Source organism: Podarcis bocagei (genome assembly GCF_964188305.1).
Source record: "Podarcis bocagei genome assembly, chromosome: Z".
Classification (NCBI taxonomy): domain Eukaryota; kingdom Metazoa; phylum Chordata; class Lepidosauria; order Squamata; family Lacertidae; genus Podarcis; species Podarcis bocagei.
Genome location: NC_138140.1, coordinates 32,757,065 through 32,778,329, shown reverse-complemented (window position 1 = coordinate 32,778,329; position 21,265 = coordinate 32,757,065). Strand labels below are relative to the sequence as shown.

Genomic DNA, 21,265 nt, shown 5'->3' with positions numbered 1-21,265 from the left:
CCAACCTGAAGTTCAATTCGCCACATTAGTTTGAATTCTTTTTTAAGTCCTCATACAAATTCACCAGTTTTAGTGCAAGTTTCTCCAAATATGTATTTTGTATACACACGTTTGCCTAATAAACACTTTCCCCCAAAAAAACCATTTCCCCTAATAGAATGCTTTTTAAAATGTTATTTTCACCAGTTTTGTACACATTACGTGGCCTGGGAAACTATATGGTGAACTTTGAAAGGATTGCTGCACTTCAGTTCACGTACTGCTTTGAAGAATGTGGTAGGTTTGTCTTTTAAATGCAAACTGAATTCAAATTCCCCCCTCCCTTCTCTGAACCTAAACACTCAAATTCTTTTTTAAAAAACTGTTTACTTACAGTCCCTACAAAACCTTAACAAAATGTAGTCCCCTAGATTATTCAGGAGAAGCAATGTGCTTTGAAATGTATGCTGCAGCAAGTGTGACTTCAGGGTACGAACCTGCTTAAAAAGAAAGGAGAGCTTCAGAAACACTTGTGGCTACAAGAGGGCACTCTGGATACAAGAGCCTATTCTGACTTAAAGCCAAAAGGCTTTGGGTGAAATAGATTGAGGTTGCTCTAATAAGGAAACGTATCTTATCACTGATGCTTCGGTACCAAGCCAGGTTCACCATTCCCTGCAACAGGAATGGGTAACATGGAGGAGACTCTTGAGAGAGAGCAAGAAGATCAAACCTCTCCATTCTGAAGGAAATCAGCCCTGAGTGCTCACTGGAAGGACAGATCCTGAAGCTGAGACTCCAATACTTTGGCCACCTCATGAGAAGAGAAGGCTCCCTGGAAAAGACCCTGATGCTGGGAAAGATGGAGGGCACAAGGAGAAGGGGACGACAGAGGACGAGATGGTTGGACAGTGTCTTCGAAGCTACAAACATGAGTCTGACCAAACTGCGGGAGGCAGTGGAAGACAGAAGTGCCTGGCGTGCTCTGGTCCAGGGGGTCACGAAGAGGCAGGCACAACTAAACGACTAAACAACAACCATTGGCCCTGCAGCTGATATGGGACTCCAACTCCCATGAGACCAGCCAACAATGCCAAAGGTTGGGAGGTGATGGGAGGTGGAGTCCAGCAACATCTGGACGGCCACACCTTCCTCATTCCTACACTCCATTAGTTAACTCTTGTGCACTAAAGGCCAGGAAGGTAGCCTAAGGCCCTCTAGATGTTAGATTCCAGCTCTCATCAGCCACAGTCATCATAGCTAATGGGCAGGGTCAGGATAAGAAGAGCTGTGGTCCGCAAGCATCTGAAGGGATACTTTTTCATCTAAGAACTTAGGACTACATTGATTTGCAAAGGGCTGTACAGGCTTAGTGTATCTGAAGAAGTGTGCATGCACACGAAAGCTCATACTAAGAACTAACTTAGTTGGTCTTTAAGGTGCTACTGGAAGGAATTTTTTTATTAGGCTTGCCCTGTGAAGACAGGATAAAGTAGTGGGATTTCACACCTCCATTAATGTGCCAGCAAACTAGATAAACCTGTGACTGCAACCCCTATTGATATAATGTGGGAATGTCCTGCTTAACTGCAGTATTGTATGTGACTTGGCAAGAGGCCTTTACTTCAGAAACAATCAGCATCTATTGTATTGTACTGAGTTTTATCAATGGAACTCACAGAGCAACTATGGCAAGCGAGCACCACCTAGAGGCAGAAGCTGATGTTGCATCCAAAGGTTCTCATTACCGAAATCATTTTCTAATGGGAAGCTTAAAAGCGGTTCTCACTGTGGAACGTGAAGGCAGGAGATACACTGGCCACAATGCTCATTCACATTACATATGCCCTTTTTCAATTTATCAATGAACATAAGATTCACACACCCCAACATGCATTTTACGTGTTTCAGGAAGGCAGAAACTGTCTCAAGATTTAGATACTTCCAGAACAGAATATCCCAGTGTACTTTATTGGCAATTGCACTGAAATACATTTTGCCTTTTAGTATGTAAGCAAACTCTTCCCATCTGCTGGACAAATGTACAGTGGCTGTCTTAAGAAAAAGAACCAGTGCAGTCACATTCCAGAAAGTTTGGGCCACAGTTTAAGTACACAAGTGCAAATGCCTCATCTTTACAGATTTCCCACATAATCTTGTTTCAGCAAGGGGTGGTTATGCTGATGTTGTCCTGATGTTATTGGGACTACGAGCCCCCGGCTGGTGCTGATGTGAGTTGTAATGCAATATCAGCTCAAGATTTCCCACCTTTACCTTAACAATGACCGATATATTATTGTTATTATTTATTAAATTTGTATACCGCCCTCCACCCAAAGATCACAGGGCTGCTCACAGCATAAAAATTCAAAATGAGAACATGAAATACATAATAAAACAAGAACAAACCCATCACACACACCCTCCCACAAGGACATTTAAAAGGCCATGGAATGTTAAGCAGCCAAAGGCCTGGTTAAAGAGAAATGCTTTCTCCTATCACCTAAAGATATACAGATGGGTTACCCAGCTCTGGAATTTGCACACAGATCTCCCCAACACATAAAAGTGACTGTCCTGAAAAAAGAGTACGGAAAATTATGGCTCACCTGGACTACAACTCCCATCATCCCTGACCATTGGGTCATGCTGGCTAGGTCTGATGGGAGTTGGGGAGTCCACTGTGAAAGTCCACAAGCTCCCCAGCCTTGTATTTCACAGTTTACTTCCCTCTGAATAAGGTTAAGGCGAGTAAAGGCTTGGGAAACTGTGCCTGATCAAGCAGAATTAACGAACTGATCAGGTTTTGTTTCACCATGTGCAGCCACCACTTCAGAGATGCAACTCAGCTGAGGCAACAGAATCAATTCAGACTGGGGTTCCTGCAAGAAGTGTTCTAGGGAAACCAGACTGAGAGACAGGAGCAGCCAAAGCAGAGTCTGTAGAGATTGTGGAGATGTTATCATGGGCCCCAGGCAGCTACGCAGCACGGTGGAGGTGGGGGAAGCTCTTGAGAGTCTTTGCCACGGCTTCATCCAGGCTAACCAGTGGCTTGTAGCCCATATGCTTTTTGGCCCGCTCACAGCTGTAATAGTGGAACGTTCCAGCAAGCGCCACCCGCATGGGGGTGAAGGTGGGATGGACGGTGACGAAGGGGCTCAGCAGCATAACCACCAGTGACAGGAGGAAGGCCAAGTAATAGGCCAGCCAATAGGGAATGCGGTATTTGGGAGCCTCATAGTCCAGGCCCGTCAGGATGCGTGACATAAACTCCCAAAAGAGGATTGGCTCGTCGTTCGTGATGTTAAATGCCTGCGAGTTAACACAAACAGATAAGAAACAAAGAGTAAAGAATCATCCCTTCCCTGTCACCCCTTTAAAGCTGCAATCCTGAAGTCGGCAGTTGTGCTACTTCTGGTTTTTGTACACTATCCTTGGGATCCTTTCCAGCTAAAGCAGGTATGGGGAACCTTTTGCTCTACAGGTGTTCAGTAGCACCTATCATCTCCTACCATTGGCGATGCTTTCTGGGGCTGATGGGAGCTGTAGCTCAGCAACGCTTGGGAGGCTTAAAGTTCTCCACACCTGAGCTAAAGGAGTGGAGAGACAATGCTCTAAAAGTAAGAGATCATGAACTGATCAGTTTGCTTCTGGAAAAACATTGGCAAGTGAGGGCGTAGTAATAATAATTTTATTATTTGTACCCCGCCCATCTGACTGGGTTGTCCCAGTCACTCTGGGCGGCTTCTGTGAATATCACAGTTGGGGAATTTCAAATGAGACTTGTGCAAAAAAACAACAACCAGCATTATGAGAAAGCTGCCTCTCTCATCCCTTAAGTGTGAAATATCAGGCTATGTAGCCAGTGACGTGAAAGAGAAGGGAGGCAAGCCAATCAGGGAGATTATGGGGTTGTCACTGTTTTGGTTCTTATTATGCATTTTCTGTTTTTCAAATTGTTATTTTATGTTGTGAACCACCCTGACATCTACAGGTATAGGGCAGTATACAAACAAAACAAACAAACAAACAAACAAACAAACAAACAATACTAGCTCCACCTTCTTGTCTGCCTCAGTGCTGCCACAAAGTAGGTATTTTCTAGTCCTGGCTGTCTCCATTCAATGGTGCTTTAACCTTTTGAAGCTAACTGGCCTAGCCAACTTCAAATAGTGGCAAGGTAGCAAGGTGAAGCATGACTAATATGGGCCAAAACCAAAACAAATTCGGTTCATAGTTAAGGTTTCTCTTTGTAAAAAAAAAAAAAGTTACAAAAAGAGCCTTTAAGGGACAGTTATCCAAGAAAATAAAAACCAGGAAATCACATCCTGCTGATCGTAGACGAGATTGCTTGCCAAGCCAATACTTACCAATTTCTGCCCTTCAGATCAGCTTATCTGCAGCATTCTCCTAGCTTATTTCTCTATAGAGCTCCAACCATCTTGTAAAACACTCCAGTGTTCCAGCTCTTAATGTTACATTTCAGTTCAACCAACTTATCTCTGTTTACCAGCTTCTCTTAGCCACAAAAGTTCTATTTCCCTTTCCAAACTATTAGCCAATCCAAAGGCTAGCAGAGTCCCATTTAACCCTTCATTATGAATACCTGTTGAGCTTTTCTTTTCCGTCTTAGCTTTTTAGGTTTCATTTCCTCTTAACTATATTAGGTACCTGGGCTTAACTTTTGACTCTGCTGTCAACTTCCGAACATCCAGGTCACGAAAGAAAACCATTTTACAAGAAACGACAGAACATAAAATGGTGTAGCAGTCGCATTCCTTCACAGAGAAAAAGGAGGACCCACCTTTCCACACAGGGGAGAGTCTCTTTCAAGTTGCTCTGCAGCCAGCATGTGCCCATGGACCACATTTTCCACAAAGGTAAAATCCACCAAGTTCTGTCCATCTCTGCGCAGAGAAAAGGAAGAAGTTGAAGGTTAACACCAACATGCAAGGAAAAAACTCTTGGAAACAGAGAGCCAAGATAGATGGGGTGCTAGCTGTTAGGATGCAATTAGCATGCAAGTTTGTTTTGTTTTGCTTTGAAAGTACATTGGAGTTGCAGTGAGACCAAGTAGCAGCTTGAGTGTGGAGAGTCTAACCTCCCCTGCTGTGGTCCTGTCAAAAATACTGCAGTCCCCACTTAACCTCCTGTTTACCATAGGGTTTACTGCAGTCCAGGAAGAACATCATGTCAAGGGAAAGGCCAGCTTGGCACCACCCACCAGCCAGAGGAGGAGGAGCTGAAGGGAGCATCCCTTTCTCTTCCATGTGAGAAACATCACTTGGCTCCAAATGATGGTTGTGCTGGGACTGCAGAGCTGAAGGGAAGAATCCACTGGCCTCCATCCACCAGCTAAAGAACTGCTGGGTTATGTGCACACCCACATAATGTCCAATTTGTGGGATTTTGTGTATTACTGACTTGGACATAACCTGCGTTGGGAAATGTCACACTGAAAATTATTGTCTAAATCTTCAAAATCAGCTTAAATAAAGTACAGTGGTACCTCGGGTTAAGTACTTAATTCGTTCTGGAGGTCCGTTCTTAACCTGAAACTGTTCTTAACCTGAAGCACCACTTTAGCTAATGGGGCTCCTGCTGCTGCTGCGCCGCTGGAGCATGATTTCTGTTCTCATCCTGAGGCAAAGTTCTTAACCCGAGGTACTATTTCTGGGTTAGTGGAGTCTGTAACCTGAAGCGTATGTAACCTGAAGCGTATGTAACCCAAGGTACCACTGTATAGTAGCAGGACGTTTCTTTTCATAGGCATTTCACATCCAATAAAGCCCAACACAGCATCACGCCTAACTGGGTCCAGAAGCTCAGTCACCTTTACTTTGATTCCTGCAAGACCTGCTCCCTGCTTTGCTGACCTATTTCCACCTGGTCTGGGAGGGCATGGCAATGACTGACTCCAGCAATGAAAGCTGCTCTTACTGCTGAAGAGGCCAGAGACCATCTTACCTGTGAGCCTTGCAGGACCTTGCTGCTCAGGATGCCTGGGCGGAGTACTTTTCAGGAGTTTATTTTGGGGTCAAGATTTAATTTTTGAGATGCTTCATTTCTGCTGTTATTGGCTTTATGTTTTTACATCTTTATCATTAGACATTATGAATTATGTGGGGACTGTTTGACGCTATTCTATACTCATTGACAAGCTTACATTTATGGTTCATGATTACTTACATTTTTGTAATTATGTAAATCTTTTGATGCTGCAAAAATTTACGCTTGTTGCAACAATCTTTGTGAGAGCCACCCAAAAAGAGGTAAAAAGCTGCTGAAAAGAAATAAACAAGAAGGCAGCATTCAAACAGATGACGGTGATGCAGGCTCCTTACATGTTTCAGCTGGACCAGTCATAAAAGCAGGATGCAAAATTCAGAGCAGTTAAAACTTTCAAGGGGCTGGACTTTCTTTACCCAATCATGAACTTCATCTTGCCACTCTTGGCTGCTTGGATAATGACGGGAACCAGGTGAGGGTCTTGTGGGCCAAAGATGCCATGGGGACGAATAGCAGTGGTGAAGAAATTCCTCTCTGGGTCATTGGCGCTCAGCACCTCCTACAAGAGAAAAGCCTGCGCTATCTATCAATGCTCAGAGCCTTCTAAATACAATGGACATCTAAAATGGGGTAGTCAGTGTCACCTTACCCAAGAGGGAGGTTTCAATAGACTTGAGGTATCCTTAAGTTTTGCAGATATGGTAAAAACAGCCCCACAAAGATGGACAGAGAGGTAAAAGAATGACAACATGGTGGGAGGAGGAATGGAATGCCTGGAACTCCAAACAGAACGATTTCACACTTCGTGGTCGTTCTGCTTTTCTTTTAAAATAGACAGGAGATTGTTGGCTGTAGCCAACAATCTCTTTCTGCTAGTACAAGGGCTCTTGCACTAGCAGATGGGTGAATTGTAACATTGCACAGGAATCCAACATGACAGTTGCATTAGCAGAAACTCGTTGCACACCAGACTGCGCAATCTATAGTGCAAGGAAGTTAGCAGCAACCTGCTTGCGCATTCTCTTGTGTAGCAACATCTCACTAGCACAACACAGTTCACCAATGGAACATGTATACCATTGAGTCACTTGGATAGAGCCTACATTGGATACAGCTCCCTATGTTGTTTAGCACGTATAGGATCTGTTAGCCTAGTAGCAGCAGAGAAACAGAGGACATCCAGACCTTCTCCTGCAGAATCTTGGTTTCTGTATAGTAGTCAATGGGTTTCTTTGCGTAGGGGAGATCTTCAGTTCCGTGCTTAATATCTGTGCCCTCGAAGACCACACTGGCACTGCTAGTCAACACCAGTTTCTGCAACAGGAAGGGGGTGGGGAGAAGCACAATACATGGCGTTATACACGGAATGCTTTGGCAAGAACTGCAAAAATGTAATACTCCTACTGGATCTGGGCAAATGCCCATCTTGTCCAGCATTTCGTTTCCCACAGTGGCCAACCAGGGGCTTCCAGGGAGCATAGCAGTGAGCCATGAAGGAAACAGCCCTTTTCTGCCATTTCCAGCCAGCAGGTAGTATTCAAAGGTAGACTGGACATTCCATGATTGCTGGTAGTCACTGAAACACCCATTCACCACCTGTGAATTTGTCCAATACCCCTTTTAAATCTATCTAGTGGTCAAAAGTCCTATAAGTTATGTGTTGTGTGAAGGAGGGCACTCTGTACTGGCATGCATGGATGGTGCAAGGGGATTCTGACATACTCCCTTAGCCTCCTAGTCTAATGGGTTTCATGGACACACTGAGAAATCAAGGATCCACAAACGCACCCACCAGCTTGCCACTGGCAAGCGCATTTTTCCTCTGTGGAGAGTACAGAATCAAGGAGAATCCTGACATGGGACCACAAGGGGTTTCTGTGCTGCCAGGCTGAGGCTTCAGAGATATGGGACTCTCTTAGAAGCTGCACTGAGATTTGGAAACATTTGAGTGAGGTGTAAGGACTTCCTGGTCTTTCCAAGTGTTTGCTTATCACAACGGGAACAAGCTCCCATCACTTTCCTCAGTTACAGAGGAAAGCCAAGGCTCATCCCTCCCTCTCTGTTCTACCGGGTCTTGAGATCAGGGTAATGTCAAAGGGACACTGTTCTCTTCCTCTAGCTGGCTACCAAGGGGCACAAGGATTTGTTGGCACCCCTGCAACTTGAAAGAAACCACCCAAGGGAGAACAAAATACCTCCTATATGCACTATAGCCCACTGAGATCAGCGTTGGTAAATTCCTCCCCTACCACACATGAAATGAATTGGCCAGATTAAAAAATGTTTATAATATCCCTCACATTTATAATCAAAGTAGCAATTTATTTTTTCAGGAGACTATCCCACATATATTTGCATGCAGCTTTTGAGGCAGAGTGATTATTTTTAGAGCTGTCTCCCCACCCCTTCAAAATCTAAATAATGTAAGAAAAATGCTAATAAGTTATCATGTCTTGTGATATTAAGTAACACTTTGATTTAGCTCTTTAAATCAGACTAGCAGAAATTTATTCCCCGCCCCATCAAATTATTTCAGTTCAACTATTTTTGATTGGCAGAAAATAATTTGTACCGTTTTGAAATATTTGTTCTCTTGGTTTAGCTCCATTTTGAATGCTACAGCCGAGCTTTATTTTACTCTTATACTTTATTGCCCTCTTTGATACAAGTGTCTAGTTGTTGTTGGGTGCTAAATAGATACTGTAAGTAAGTAGACTCTTGAAGGCAAAATTCCAATTCAAACATTTTCCAGAAAGCCCACATCACTGATCAAAACCAACCCTGATTACTGTCTGGCTGCACATTTTCAGTAACGGTACTCACAACCATGGTACACACACAACACTGCATCATGGTTTGTTTAGCCTACCAATGGTTTGCTTGAATGTGTGAGCCCAGATCAGCACAGCATACTAACCATGCTATCTTTTCTGCTTAGCAAGCCACAACATGAAGCCAGGGTTTGTTGTTGGCTTATGACCCATGGCTTGTTTTAACCATAGCTCATTATGTCCAAACCAACAGCCCTGTTTAACCATGGTTTGTTGGGGCATCTCAATCCCAGGTGCTCACCAAGGTAAGGTAAAGGTAAAGGGACCCCTGACCATTAGGTCCAGTCGTGACCGACTCTGGGGTTGCGGCGCTTATCTCGCTTTATTGGCCAAGGGAGCCAGCTTACAGCTTCCGGGTCATGTGGCCAGCATGACTAAGCCGCTTCTGGCGAACCAGAGCAGTGCACGGAAACGCCGTTTACCTTCCCGCCAGAGCGGTACCTATTTATCTACTTGCACTTTGACGTGCTTTCAAACTGCTAGGTTGGCAGAAGCAGGGACTGAGCAATGGGAGCTCACCCCGTCATCGCGGGGATTCGAACCGCCGACCTTCTGATCGGCAAGTCCTAGACTCTGTGGTTTAACCCACAGCGCCACCCGCGTCCCTCACCAAGGTACAAAGGCACAAAACAAGAACTGTAAAAAGAAAACTTTGGAGAAACAAATCATAGATTGCTTGCTCATCTGTGAGCTAACCACTAACAACTTTTGCTGAAGGGTAATAATGCTGAAGGATTTAGTGTTATATGTGCACGTAGCCACAAAACTTGACCAGGTTCATTCAAGTTGCTTTAAGTTCCAGTTCTGCACTTACTTCGACACCAGCTTCCTTACAAGCCTCAATGACTGCTTTGGTCCCCAAATAATTGACTTTGTAGAAAAGATCTCTGTTGTGGCTGGAAGGTGACGGTGAGGCACAATGAAACACGACAGACACCCCCTGTAAAGCTGGAAGCAGATCCTGGAGGCACAGAAGAGGAGGTTAGAATCAACCTACCTGGAGAATCACAACAGCCACAACTGGGTCTAAGGCAGAGATGATGAACCTCCAGATGTTGTTGGGATTCAACCTGCACCAACCTGGCCAGTGGTCAGGAATAATGGGAGCTGCAAACCTATAACACTGGGAGGAGTGTTCCACATCCATAGTCTAAGGGCAGACTTTCAAGCACAGCTCCATGAGGAAAGTTAAAAAAGGAAGCTTTAGTGCAGAGACTCAAATACCATGAAATCTCACAGATTAGGGCAGTGGTCTGCTCTGCTGCCCATTGGGCAGGAGGCTAACAATAGGTGGAGCCAGAACCAATGACAGGTAGAGCCTACTATTTATAGGTTTGCTTACATCCTTCTCCATGCTGAGCTCTACAATGGCAACACTGAAACTGAAGAAGCTGACAGCCAGATCACCCTCATGTCTGGTTGTAAGGAAGCAGGCAGGCAGGGGATAGCTGTCTTCACTAGATTAGGGACAGAATCATCTTTGGCAGGCATAGGGAAACTTGGCCTTCCAGATATTTTGGGACTACAACTCCCATCATCCCTAGCTAACAGGACCAGCGGTCAGGGATGGTGGGAATTGTAGTCTCAAAACATCTGGAGGGCCGAGTTTGCTTATGCCTGATCTTTGGGATCACCCAGAGTGGTGGAAATGTGTGTGCACTTCCCTTCAAATTGTTCACACTTGCATGCATTTTAAAAAAATGGTCAAACAGAACTCCAAGGGTAGTTTTATCATTTGGCTATGGGCTTGAGCTACCCAATAGCTCAGTCACACGGGTGCAGTAATTGATCAGCAACAGGCATTAATAGGGTGAATCATACTTCTTCATCCCACTAGTTTTAAACACACTTGCATCCTTATGTATATGTCTTCCAAAAAGAACACTGGTCACCTTAAGCAGTGCCAAGCAGACCAAAGATCTCCAAATCTGAAGCATGAACAAGATGCAGCAGCGTGCTGACATCTCTTTGCTTCTGTGTGCACAGCTGTAGTTTTGGCTCATACCTTTTTGTTGCAGAGATCACCTAGGAAGAACTGCACCTTGCTGTTCTTAAAGCCCTCACGGACATCGAACACATTAACTGTGTAGCCTTTCTCTAGCAGACTTTGTACCATGTGGTGACCCAGGAACCCTGAGCCACCAATCACAGTGCATTTCCTTCTGGACTGTAAAGAAAAGCAAAGGGTAGGGTACATCAGCAGGGACCAGTGCATTGCTGAATACATGTGAGTTTGCATGCATGATTCTTGGGAATGAGCAAAGAGCATCAGGAAATAATTCACTGAACAACAGCCACAAGCAATGAGAAAACCAAGCAATGAAAAACAGCGCTACTTTACAGAAGATGCATAGAAAACAAATGTGGTGAAACATCTTAAGAGATGCTTTTTGAAAAAAAGAAAAAGAAATGCATTTACAGTAGCTCTATTATAAGCTGTTTTGTGAGAATACTTTCCCTTGAAAAATCAAGTTATCAATAAAGAACACAAACCAGCTTACCTGTCTTAGTCGAGTTGCCATCTTTGGGAGCTATGGATGACTTTGTAGCAAACTCTAAGGAAGCACCTAATGAACACAGTGACTCCAAAACTTTCTTTCCTGTTGAAATACATATGTGAATCAAACAAGAGGCCTACCATTTTCATCTCACATAAGTAGGATTGCCAACTGACTAAGATAAAAATTCCAAGCCTGCTCTACTCTCTTTAACAGAAGTAAGATTTTGTCAGCATGTATCACACATTTGACTAGTCAACACCAATACAACCCACTTGCCTCTCCAAATCTGTCATAAGTCTATTTTTAAAAGCCATCTAAGTTAGCCACTAACGCCACATTTAGGACAGCAAAGTCCCACCAGTTAGTCCCACCAGAAGATGATTTTGCAAGAGTGTACTTCTTTACACAACACAGCTTTTGCAACTCACTGCAGCAAGATGGCTAATTAGAACAATGAATTTGAAAGGTAGCCTCCACTATTAGAAAGCAACACTGCCCGCTTGCTTATATATTCATTATTATATTGATTTAATAAGAGGAACTCCCCAGTTCACAAAGCAAAATAAAAATGCAAGCATTAAACGCTCGCGATATTAAAAAAAACCAAGAACTAATAAAAATCAGCTTAACAAATGCAAACACAATTTAAAACCCAGGCTTTCAGGCCCCGCATCTTCCACTTCCCACAGGGACAACAGCTTGCTCTTACCTGCAGGCGCCCCACAACAGACCGAACCTGCCGCACGTCACGAAGATGCAGCGCTTACTCCCACTTACGCTGTTGTTGCTGCTGCTGGACCACGCCCACCTCTGCATCCCTCCAATCACTACCCGCTCTCCCGTTTAGCTCCTCCTTCCCGCGCGGCACCACGCTCCCCGCCCCTATGCCGATAATCGGCCGAGAGCTGGACCGTTCTCCCATTGGCTCTGCGTCTCTCCAATTTCGATCCAATCGGGCTCTGCCAACCGAAGCCCCGCCTTGCAGGGCTCGTCGGCATATAGTACAGCCAAGTGGGGTTGGATAACAGCCCCCGCGCGCCCCCGACTCGCCGGCCAATCGCGAGAGCGGTTGCTTCCACACCACCGCGTGAGGAGAGGAGCCAATAGGGAGCAGCGATATTGAGAGGCACCGCTGTTGTGGTGACAGTTGAGCTCGCCGCGGTTTTTTTTTTGGTTGTTCTTCCCACGCCTCCTGCCGCCTCAGGACCGGCTCGGCTTCCGACGGTCCCGGCTCGGGATGGTCAGTGCGGTTATGACTTAAGCGGGTGGGGAGGAGGAAGTGAAGGGAGAGGCCGGCGCAGCTTAGTGGAGAAGGGCCGTTAAACCCCGCCTCCCTCGCAGGGAAGGCAACCGTCATGCAGATTTGTTTATTCCTATGTTAATTTATGCAAGTGAAAGCCCAGGTTGGCGTCATAGTTTAGGTCAGCCTTTCTCAATTTTGGAGTCCCCAGGAGTAGCTGGACAATCCCTGACCATTGCCCCTGCTCGCTAGGGATGCTGAGAGTTATAGTCCAAAGATGTCTGGTCTAGGTCCTTGTGATGGACTCGAGGGTTGTCCCCTCCTTTTTTGTTTGTTGATGGAGGGGGGTGGTGAACATCTCGAGGTGCTTGTTTTTTCGGAGGCTGTGCTGAGGGTCAAAGGTAGTAAATCCATCTGGGCCGCTGCACCAGTAGGGACAGCTCCTGGTGGCCTTCAAATTCATTATTATAATGGTTTTCTGTCTATATTTAAATCCCTGTGCATAGAAATGTATGATGTAAGGGAGAAGCCTACCTGCTCTCTCATAAGCAAACTTCCTAAGTGGAGCGAGGTGTTGATGGTGGGGGGGGGAGTTGCTTTAGTTTTGGCATGAAGCAGCGTGTTGCTGAGCTACAACTGCCATCAGCCCCAGCAAGCATGGTCAACGGTCAGGGGTGGTGGGAGTTGTAGCTCAGCAACAGCTGGAGGGCCAAAGGCTTCTACACCCCTATAATCCAGCATAGGCACTTGGTAGCAGGACAGTTGAAGCAGTTTGACCATTTCAGTTAGAAACAGGATTGATGTACTGGGTGGTGGGGAATCCCCCAACCTGTGGATGACAGCCAAACTACCCACAGTCAGCATAGGACTGCATCCATGTTATCTGAAGGGTCACCTACACTTGTGTGAGGCTGTCCAAGCTTTATTATCAGTATCAGAGGTTCTGCCCTCTGGCCTGCCAGCAAAAGCTGTCAGGCTGGTGGGTGCTAAGGATACTGTTTCTTCAGTGGTAGCCCCACACTTTGGAACTACCTGTCCAGGGAAATATGTATGGCTTCAAAGTGTGTTTGTTGCATTTCTGCCAAGGCACCCAGGGCTGTTTACAATTTTAAAATAAATGGGGTAGGGTATTCAACCGGAAAGGCCCTGATGTTTTCTTTGCCAGCCCCTTCTTGGCTGGTCTTACGTAAATGGTCTTCAGAGCTGTTCTTTTAAAGCCTGCATTTAACTGAATTCTGCTGTGCTTGAATAAATCTTCAGCTGCTTCTGGTTTCTCTCCCTTTTTGCGTGGGTGGATGGGGGAAGTATATTTTAATGTGTTTTAGAGTCATGTAAGCTGCCTTGTGAAGGCCAGGTGCCTTGAAAGGCAGGTTAAAATACTTTAAATAAACACTGCCCCTTTGGACTGCTGTCCTAAATACACTTTGAGCCCAGTGAGACTTAATTTTGAGCAAGCTTGCATGGAATTCTACTGAAAAAACCTATTTAACTGTTATGGCTTCTCCCGAACAATTTTGCATTCCTGACACTTAATAAGTAAATAGTGATTTATAATGTTCAGTAGAAGCAACACTCACCTTGATGATCCTTACAACAACAACCAAACATAACAGTTTACTTAGGCTGTTTATGGAAGAACCAAGATTTGACCAGGAGTTTCTAGTTCACCCTTAGTCATTCATGTACTCTTGGAAATCATAATCTTTGTAATTCTTCTGTGCTGTAAATAGCCAGGTTTTAAAGCGTTGCCCTTAAATGTAGGAAATCAATCTTTAATTTCCTGTTGAGGAATGAGAGACACTACTTGGCATTTGTCTACCTCAACCTCACCTTACCTCAAATGGGGTAGAACAAGAATTCCATGCTTTGAGCTCCTTTCAGGGAAGACAGTACACAAATGTGATCATTTGTTTGGAATCGGGACGCGGGTGGCGCTGTGGGTAAAACCTCAGCGCCTAGTACTTGCCGATCACATGGTCGGCGGTTCGATCCCCGCGGCGGAGTGCGCTCCCGTAGTTTGGTCCCAGCGCCTGCCAACCTAGCAGTTCGAAAGCACCCCCGGGTGCAAGTAGAGAAATAGGGACCGCTTACTAGCAGGAAGGTAAACAGCGTTTCCGTGTGCTGCGCTGGTGCTGGCTCGCCAGAGCAGCTTCATCACGCTGGCCACGTGACCCGGAAGTGTCTACGGACAGCGCTGGCTCCCGGACTATAGAGTGAGATGAGTGCATAACCCTAGAGTCTGTAAAGACTGGCCCTTACGGGTAGGGGTACCTTTACCTTTTACTGAAATATTCATTCATTCATTTGGTTGACTAATGTCTCCTAAATGTTCAGGAAGATTAAAATCATGTACTTGTGTTTTAATGTTATCTTTTTCTTTTTTCTTTTTGGTCTTTGATATATGTTTTAAGGCCTCCAGCTACAAGAAAGCAGCAGTGGGGGCTCCACCTCAGAGGAAGAAGGCAGCTCCCAAGACTGAGCTCACTGAAGAGCAGAAACAGGAGATTCGGGAGGCCTTTGATCTGTTTGATACTGATGGCACTGGGAACATTGATGTGAAAGAGTTGAAGGCAAGCAGAAAAACATGACTGAAATGTGTCTTAAGATTGTAATCATAAGGCCCATTGAGCCAGCGGAGCTTACTTCTAAGTAAACATATAGAGGATTATACTTTGTGGAGCTGACTTTAGCCAATGGGAGCTGTAGTCCAAAACATCTGGAAGGTACCAGGTTGTTGAAGTCTGAACTAAAGTGATAGGGTGGCTGCTGGAGAAGGGTAGTGTCATTCTATTCCATTGTTCTTCATTATACTACTTTTGTCTACTCCATCCTACTTTTGCCTGTGGCTTTATTTGTATTGGGAAAATACCCAAGAGGTATTGAAGGTTATCTTGCATTTATTGCTTGCAATAGAATAGAGGAGGCAACAGGGACATAAAGGGTGGTTACAGGCATACCTGAAAACATAAGCATTTCTCCTTTGGGGCAATTATCCTTCACCCCCCCACCCCACTTCTTTAATGATCAATGTATAGGTCTTGGGGCTGTTCCTGTTCATCCCTTCCTCCCTCATCAGATAGTCTTGTTTTGGTTGTTTTCACACACCTTGCATATTTATATGATCATATGTTGATGATAGTTCTCTGAGAGGGCTTTGTGATTGATGCAGACTCAGCTGTGCAAATCATGCTTTTGTTGTTACATTTGGTTAACATTTTTCCTCCTCAGTGATATTTCAATGAGGGAATCTAAAAGGACTGGAATAAACAGGAGATAAAGAGTATAAGGTTAACCTTTCCCCCTGAATGACAGATTCAGCAGCTAAAGTAAATACAGTCTGAAAAACTCAGTGGCGTCCAGATTTGTCTTAGAACGGTCTTGTTCAGATTTCATTTAATGGAGTCAAGTGTCTTTGTTACAGACATGTGCCTTTACAAATTTTCATCCTATCTTTATACCATGGGTATACAAAGGATTACTTCTTGTTAGGAGCTACAGGAGGATACTTCCATCTTCAACCTTTCAACAGTACAAAATAGAATACTTGGAAGTATTGTAATCCCTGTGATTCCTGATGGCAGAAGATACTGCTAGTGTCACTGTGCTGACATTGTCTTTACTCAATCCAGGAGTCTCTCCTATTATTGAGACTTCCACTTCCACTTTGTGTGACCTCATCCCTGTCTCCAATATGAGGTTATTTTCCCTTGGGAGACTGGGATGGAATATCAGGAAGCAGAGAGAATCAGGCTTCTGGGGCAAGCACAGGGCTCCTTGGCCATCACTACCATTCATAATCTCATTTCTCATAGGAAGATTTCAGCTTTTAAGAGAGCAGAGATGTTAAAAAAGAGCACAGGTTTCTAGATTTTCTAGACTTGATTGTTATCTTGGAAGATGAAGATTCTTTGTGTGAGGCTTTGGGTTTCCTGGCCTGGAATCTATTTGAATTGTTAGTGTTGTTGCCATTGAGAAAAATTATCCTTAGTTTGCCAGGAATTGCCTCTCTCTATCTTATCTGGAGGTAAAAAAAACAGCAAATAATTTTGTTCTAGTTTTTGAGTGGTATTGGGTTGTTTGCTTATCCAGTGAAGAGTTGCATGAGGTGATTTGCCTTCTCTCCAGACTTTTGGAGGAGTACATTGTTATAATGCCAGTTCAGATGACCCAGTATGCTCCCTTCCCAGTTCCATTCCTACCTTATGTAGCCGTGGATATTCTCAGTATTGACCACTAAGTATGTTAACAGCAAGGGAGCTCTGTCAAAGTTACACCATTAAGACAAATTTACTTTCCTTTCCTACCCATAGTCTTGACACTAGTACATCTCAAAGTCTGCTGACAAGAATACAATTTTTTTAAAAAAAAATTTTTTGGTAAAGTTTTTTAAGTTCTAACAATGCACAGTATAAAAGAAAAAATACAAGGACAAAGACAAGAAAAATATAAAAACACAAAATACATACTACAAAATACAACAATACAAACATTAAGCACAAAAATACAAAAATACATACATTAAAAACTAATAATAAAAAGAAAAAGCACATATAGGAAAAACACAAAAATTCCCTCTTTCTTAATTTTATATCTTAAATTCACATATTTTCCTGACTTCCTCGCATCCCCCGTTCTTGTATCCCTTTTCAAAATTGGTTCAGCAAATTCATAGCCCATTAATTTACCTACTGTTGGTTTAATCTTAAATTTTATCTTGTTGCTAAAACCCCCACAATTCATTTCAATGTCATCAACATTCAGAAATTTTACAATGTTTCTGCAAATAGATTTTAAATTTCCCCCAATCTTCTTCCACTTGCTCTTCTCCCTGGTCAAGAATGCAAATTTATAGTCTTTGTCTCAGATGCAGAAATTGTGCTTCTATGGTGTGCTGTTGAGGCATTTACTATTCCTTTTCCTGCTGAGATGCCAGTTTGTTTCCATTGTTTGCAGGTTGCCATGAGAGCACTCGGGTTTGAACCTAAGAAAGATGAGATCAAGAAAATGATCTTAGACATTGACAAGGAAGGAACTGGAAAGATTACTTACCATGACTTCTTAGGAGTGATGACCCAGAAAATGGTAGGTTGATCTAAACAGCTACCACAAAATCTGGCCGTTTTCTGAAGTCTATGAGGGAGGGCTAAAGGGACCTTGTTATGATATTTGCATCTGTGTGTGCTAAAATTGTGATGGAAGTGGGACTCTGTCCTGTTGTAAGGCACCAATTCTGGGGTGTGTGGGAGATCCACATTTGCTTACATCAATTGCTTTTAAGGTGACTGGGAAAGCCACATAGATGTCAGTTTCTGGCCTTTATTGATTGGATAGCAGTGGTTGGATTCTTTGAAATAAAATAAAAGTCCTCTTACAGAGGTCTATTCGTTCACCACAACCAAATGAGGATAGAGCGTGCCCTAAAAGGATGTAGTACTCTCTCTCTCTTATTTGTTAAACTTTGCATCTGCAGTAATGTGGCTATATAATTATACCCAGAATTTTGGTGACAGTTCTTTAATTTACTTTTTGTTATATTTATATTTCTTACACAGGTAGAAAAGTTATAGCAGTTTGCCATTTCAATAGCTGGTTGTTTTCATGTGTAACAAACAAATGTCTGAAATGTTACTATTTTACTTATCTTTATCTTAAAAAAAAGGCTGAAAAAGATTCAAAAGAAGAGATTCTGAAAGCCTTCAAGCTGTTTGATGATGACGAAACTGGCAAAATCTCTTTCAAAAACCTCAAACGTGTGGCCAAAGAACTGGGAGAGAATCTTACAGACGAGGAACTACAGGTTTGGACTGTGTGTCTGTTTGCATGCATGCTTAAGCCACTCAATGTAGTGATTTAGCAAGCTGGCATTTACTAAGAGTGCTCTGAATCACCTGCATTCAAATTCTGTAGCCTGTCAAGCATCACAAATTTGTACTTAAGTTGGAGCTAAATGGAACTTTCGCTTTCAATGGTAGTACGATTCTTAAAACCTGCAGGCAGGCAACAGTAGAGGAAGCGCTATCACGTTCATGTCCTTTTTGTAGGTTTCATGGGAACACCTGATTTGCTGCTTTGGGGAAATTGAATTGGATGGACCTTGTTCTGATCCAGGAGTGGTCTTCTTATGATGTTAATATTTGAAAGAGGTGGGGTGCTGCTTTCCCCATCAGCTCTTGCAATACTTTGGGGACTTTCAAAAGAATTGTTACAGTTACCTGCAACAAGCAGTCTGAGGAATTTCCCTGGCATGACTGATTCACCTAAGTAGAGTATTCAACACCTTGTCTACCTAAAAGGAAGAAGGGCATGTCCTTTTTATTGAGAGCCTTTGTGGTATAGCAGTTAGTTAGTGTTGGACTTTGACTGGAGAAACCCACTCATTCACAAAGCTTACAGTGTGATTTTCATCCAGTCATTGTCTTGAAGACTAAAGCATATGAAGATTTTTTTGAGGGGTGTGTGGGATATGTCCTTGAAAGAAGGTTGGCATAAAAATCTGATAAGGATGTCACTTTTTGTACTGACCCAATCCTGTGCCTTTAACAACAGCCTAACATGCTGAAAATAACTGATGAATATTTTCCCACTATCACCATGTCAGGAAAAACTACCTGTTTAATCTCCATGTTTTATGCTGCTGTTAAAAGGATAAGTGTTGAACCAATGCATATGATGGAAACCCTATTTACAAATTATTATTATTATTAGGAATAAATGGGTGTTTTTGATTTCAAGAGAAAGAAACTATAGTGTTCTGCAACTACTGATATTGGTGAAGTTCAGCTTATTTGTAAATGAACTGAAGTTGATTATGATTAATGTAGTGAAGTTTGTCTAACAATTTATTCAGGATGCTACACTCCCAGGCAGACTGTCAAGTGTTCTAAAGGGATCTTCCCAAACTGAATGACTAGGGTGCTTAGGTAACAGTATGTTAGATGAAAAGCTGCTGGTGAACAAACTGATGTATTTTGAGGCAGAATGAGTGCCAAAGGCAAAAGTGTATTTTCAGTCCCCTTTGGAAACCTATTGCAAGAAGAAGATGCCTCTTCCTTCCCTTCCACAACCATCATTTAACTCACTGGGTTTGGCCTTTGATTCTTTCTCATGTTTCAGGAAATGATTGATGAAGCTGACCGGGATGGAGATGGAGAGGTCAATGAGCAAGAGTTCTTACGAATCATGAAGAAGACCAGCCTCTACTGAGATGCTTGGCATCTTGTGTGTGCAGTTTTTGTTTTGTTTTTTAATCTCATCATGGTTTTGTTACCTGAGTTTGACCTCCGTGGTGCTTGTTCTGGAAGGGATCAGCAGCAGCCCAGATCTCACTAGCTTTGTGAGATACCCCTCACATTTTTTATGCCCATGTCCTTCTCTATTGACTCCATCACCACCATCTCCTAATGTTGTGCTTCAGATCCATCTTTTATATTTCCAACAGTAATGTGAAGTGGCTTCCTTGGTTGAGCTGCCTTTTGAAGGAGGTTGTGTACTTGCACACTGGACTTACATGCAAGGAAGTATTTTTTTATTTTATTTTTGGCAGAGACAATTTAGGTATTCTCAGAAACAAGGATGTTTCTTTTTAAAAACTTGTTTTAATTATCTGAAGCTTGCATTGTATGGCTCTTGGTACTTGCCAAAGTGAAAAGATGCCAAAGAGTGGATAGCTCCAGTTCTGCTTCTGCACCTACTCCACATTGGTCGTTCCCTGCCTTCTAGGAGGTGACTTGATTCTGGATGTTGAGGTTAAAATGCAGTGCCTGCAGTATTTAAGCCTTGATTTAAAAGAAAACAGTGTACTTAACTTATTAGCCTTTACACTTTTTCAAAAAGCATTGAATGTAAAATTGGTGTGTTTTGAATCCCTGAATTGGCTGGAAAGAGCCTGTAACAGTTCTTCCAAATGCTTATGGTTTGTGCTGCTGAAATTTAAAAGATGACATAAAATAGTTCATGACAGCAAAGTTGTCTGTATTCTTTATTACACATTACATTGGCAGATGGCAGGGGGCACCTCCAGTTAATTATCCTGTTGCTGATGCTGCAGTGGGATGGCTCTCACCCAGTGTTGGATTGTACATCCAATCATTGCAAGAGCAGGAAATGGATTTCCTGTGGAGTTTCCTGCCCTGTTTCTCTTGTCATAAGTCTTTACTTTCTGTACCCTCAACTAAAAACTCATTAGTGGCTCACACTCTGGAATCTAAGAGGTAAAGGCTATGCTAAGCCCATCTCACCACTATGCATTGGGTGGTTGGGATTTTTTGGTGTGTGTGTTTTTTTCTTTTTTGGTATGTTACAACTATTCAGCAGATCATGGAGGGAAAGAAAGCCCATTTTGCACTGCCTGTGCTGACTGCACAGCTTGTACTCCCAGGTCCCACAAAGTGCTATCTCAGCCAGCAACTCAAGCATCTGGGCCACTATTAATTTATTAATTTAATACAATATTAAGGTAGGAACTCATACGTTTGAAGTCAAATGAAAAAAAATCAGCAGACCATAAAGGGTGTTTGTGTGTGTGTGTTTGTAATTTACAATTCTCCTATGGAAATGAAAAATTTAACCTAAGCGCTCTGGATATCAGGAGACTGAAGCTACAGCCAGGATATTTATCAGCAAAACAGAGATTTATGCTCTTGCTTTTATGGGTTTAAATCAAATGCCCCACCACTCCTGTCACCTCAGGGTCACACTCCTGATCA

At 43.3% G+C, this 21,265-nt stretch overlaps 2 protein-coding genes across 3 annotated transcripts; one reads left to right on the top strand and one right to left on the bottom strand.

The window, feature by feature from the left end:
- Positions 1-1,912: 1,912 nt before the first annotated feature.
- NSDHL (NAD(P) dependent 3-beta-hydroxysteroid dehydrogenase NSDHL) lies at positions 1,913-12,175 on the bottom strand. Of its 2 annotated transcripts, none has more exons than XM_081179560.1 (8): positions 12,098-12,175; positions 11,321-11,419; positions 10,825-10,986; positions 9,634-9,780; positions 7,174-7,302; positions 6,405-6,547; positions 4,784-4,886; positions 1,913-3,291 (listed from the first exon to the last, which is right to left on the bottom strand). In XM_081179560.1, the coding sequence occupies exons 2-8, from the start codon at positions 11,339-11,341 to the stop codon at positions 2,959-2,961; spliced, it is 1,038 nt and encodes a 345-aa protein (XP_081035686.1). In that variant the 5' UTR covers positions 11,342-11,419; positions 12,098-12,175; the 3' UTR covers positions 1,913-2,958. The 2 variants fall into 2 exon arrangements, with proteins under 2 accessions (XP_081035686.1, XP_081035685.1); XM_081179559.1 differs by having other exon boundaries at positions 12,030-12,134.
- A 227-nt stretch (positions 12,176-12,402) lies between these two features.
- On the top strand, positions 12,403-20,524 carry CETN2 (centrin 2). The gene is made up of 5 exons (XM_081179561.1): positions 12,403-12,560; positions 14,972-15,130; positions 17,514-17,642; positions 18,220-18,357; positions 19,674-20,524. The coding sequence occupies exons 1-5, from the start codon at positions 12,558-12,560 to the stop codon at positions 19,761-19,763; spliced, it is 519 nt and encodes a 172-aa protein (XP_081035687.1). The 5' UTR covers positions 12,403-12,557; the 3' UTR covers positions 19,764-20,524.
- The last annotated feature ends 741 nt before the right edge of the window (positions 20,525-21,265 follow it).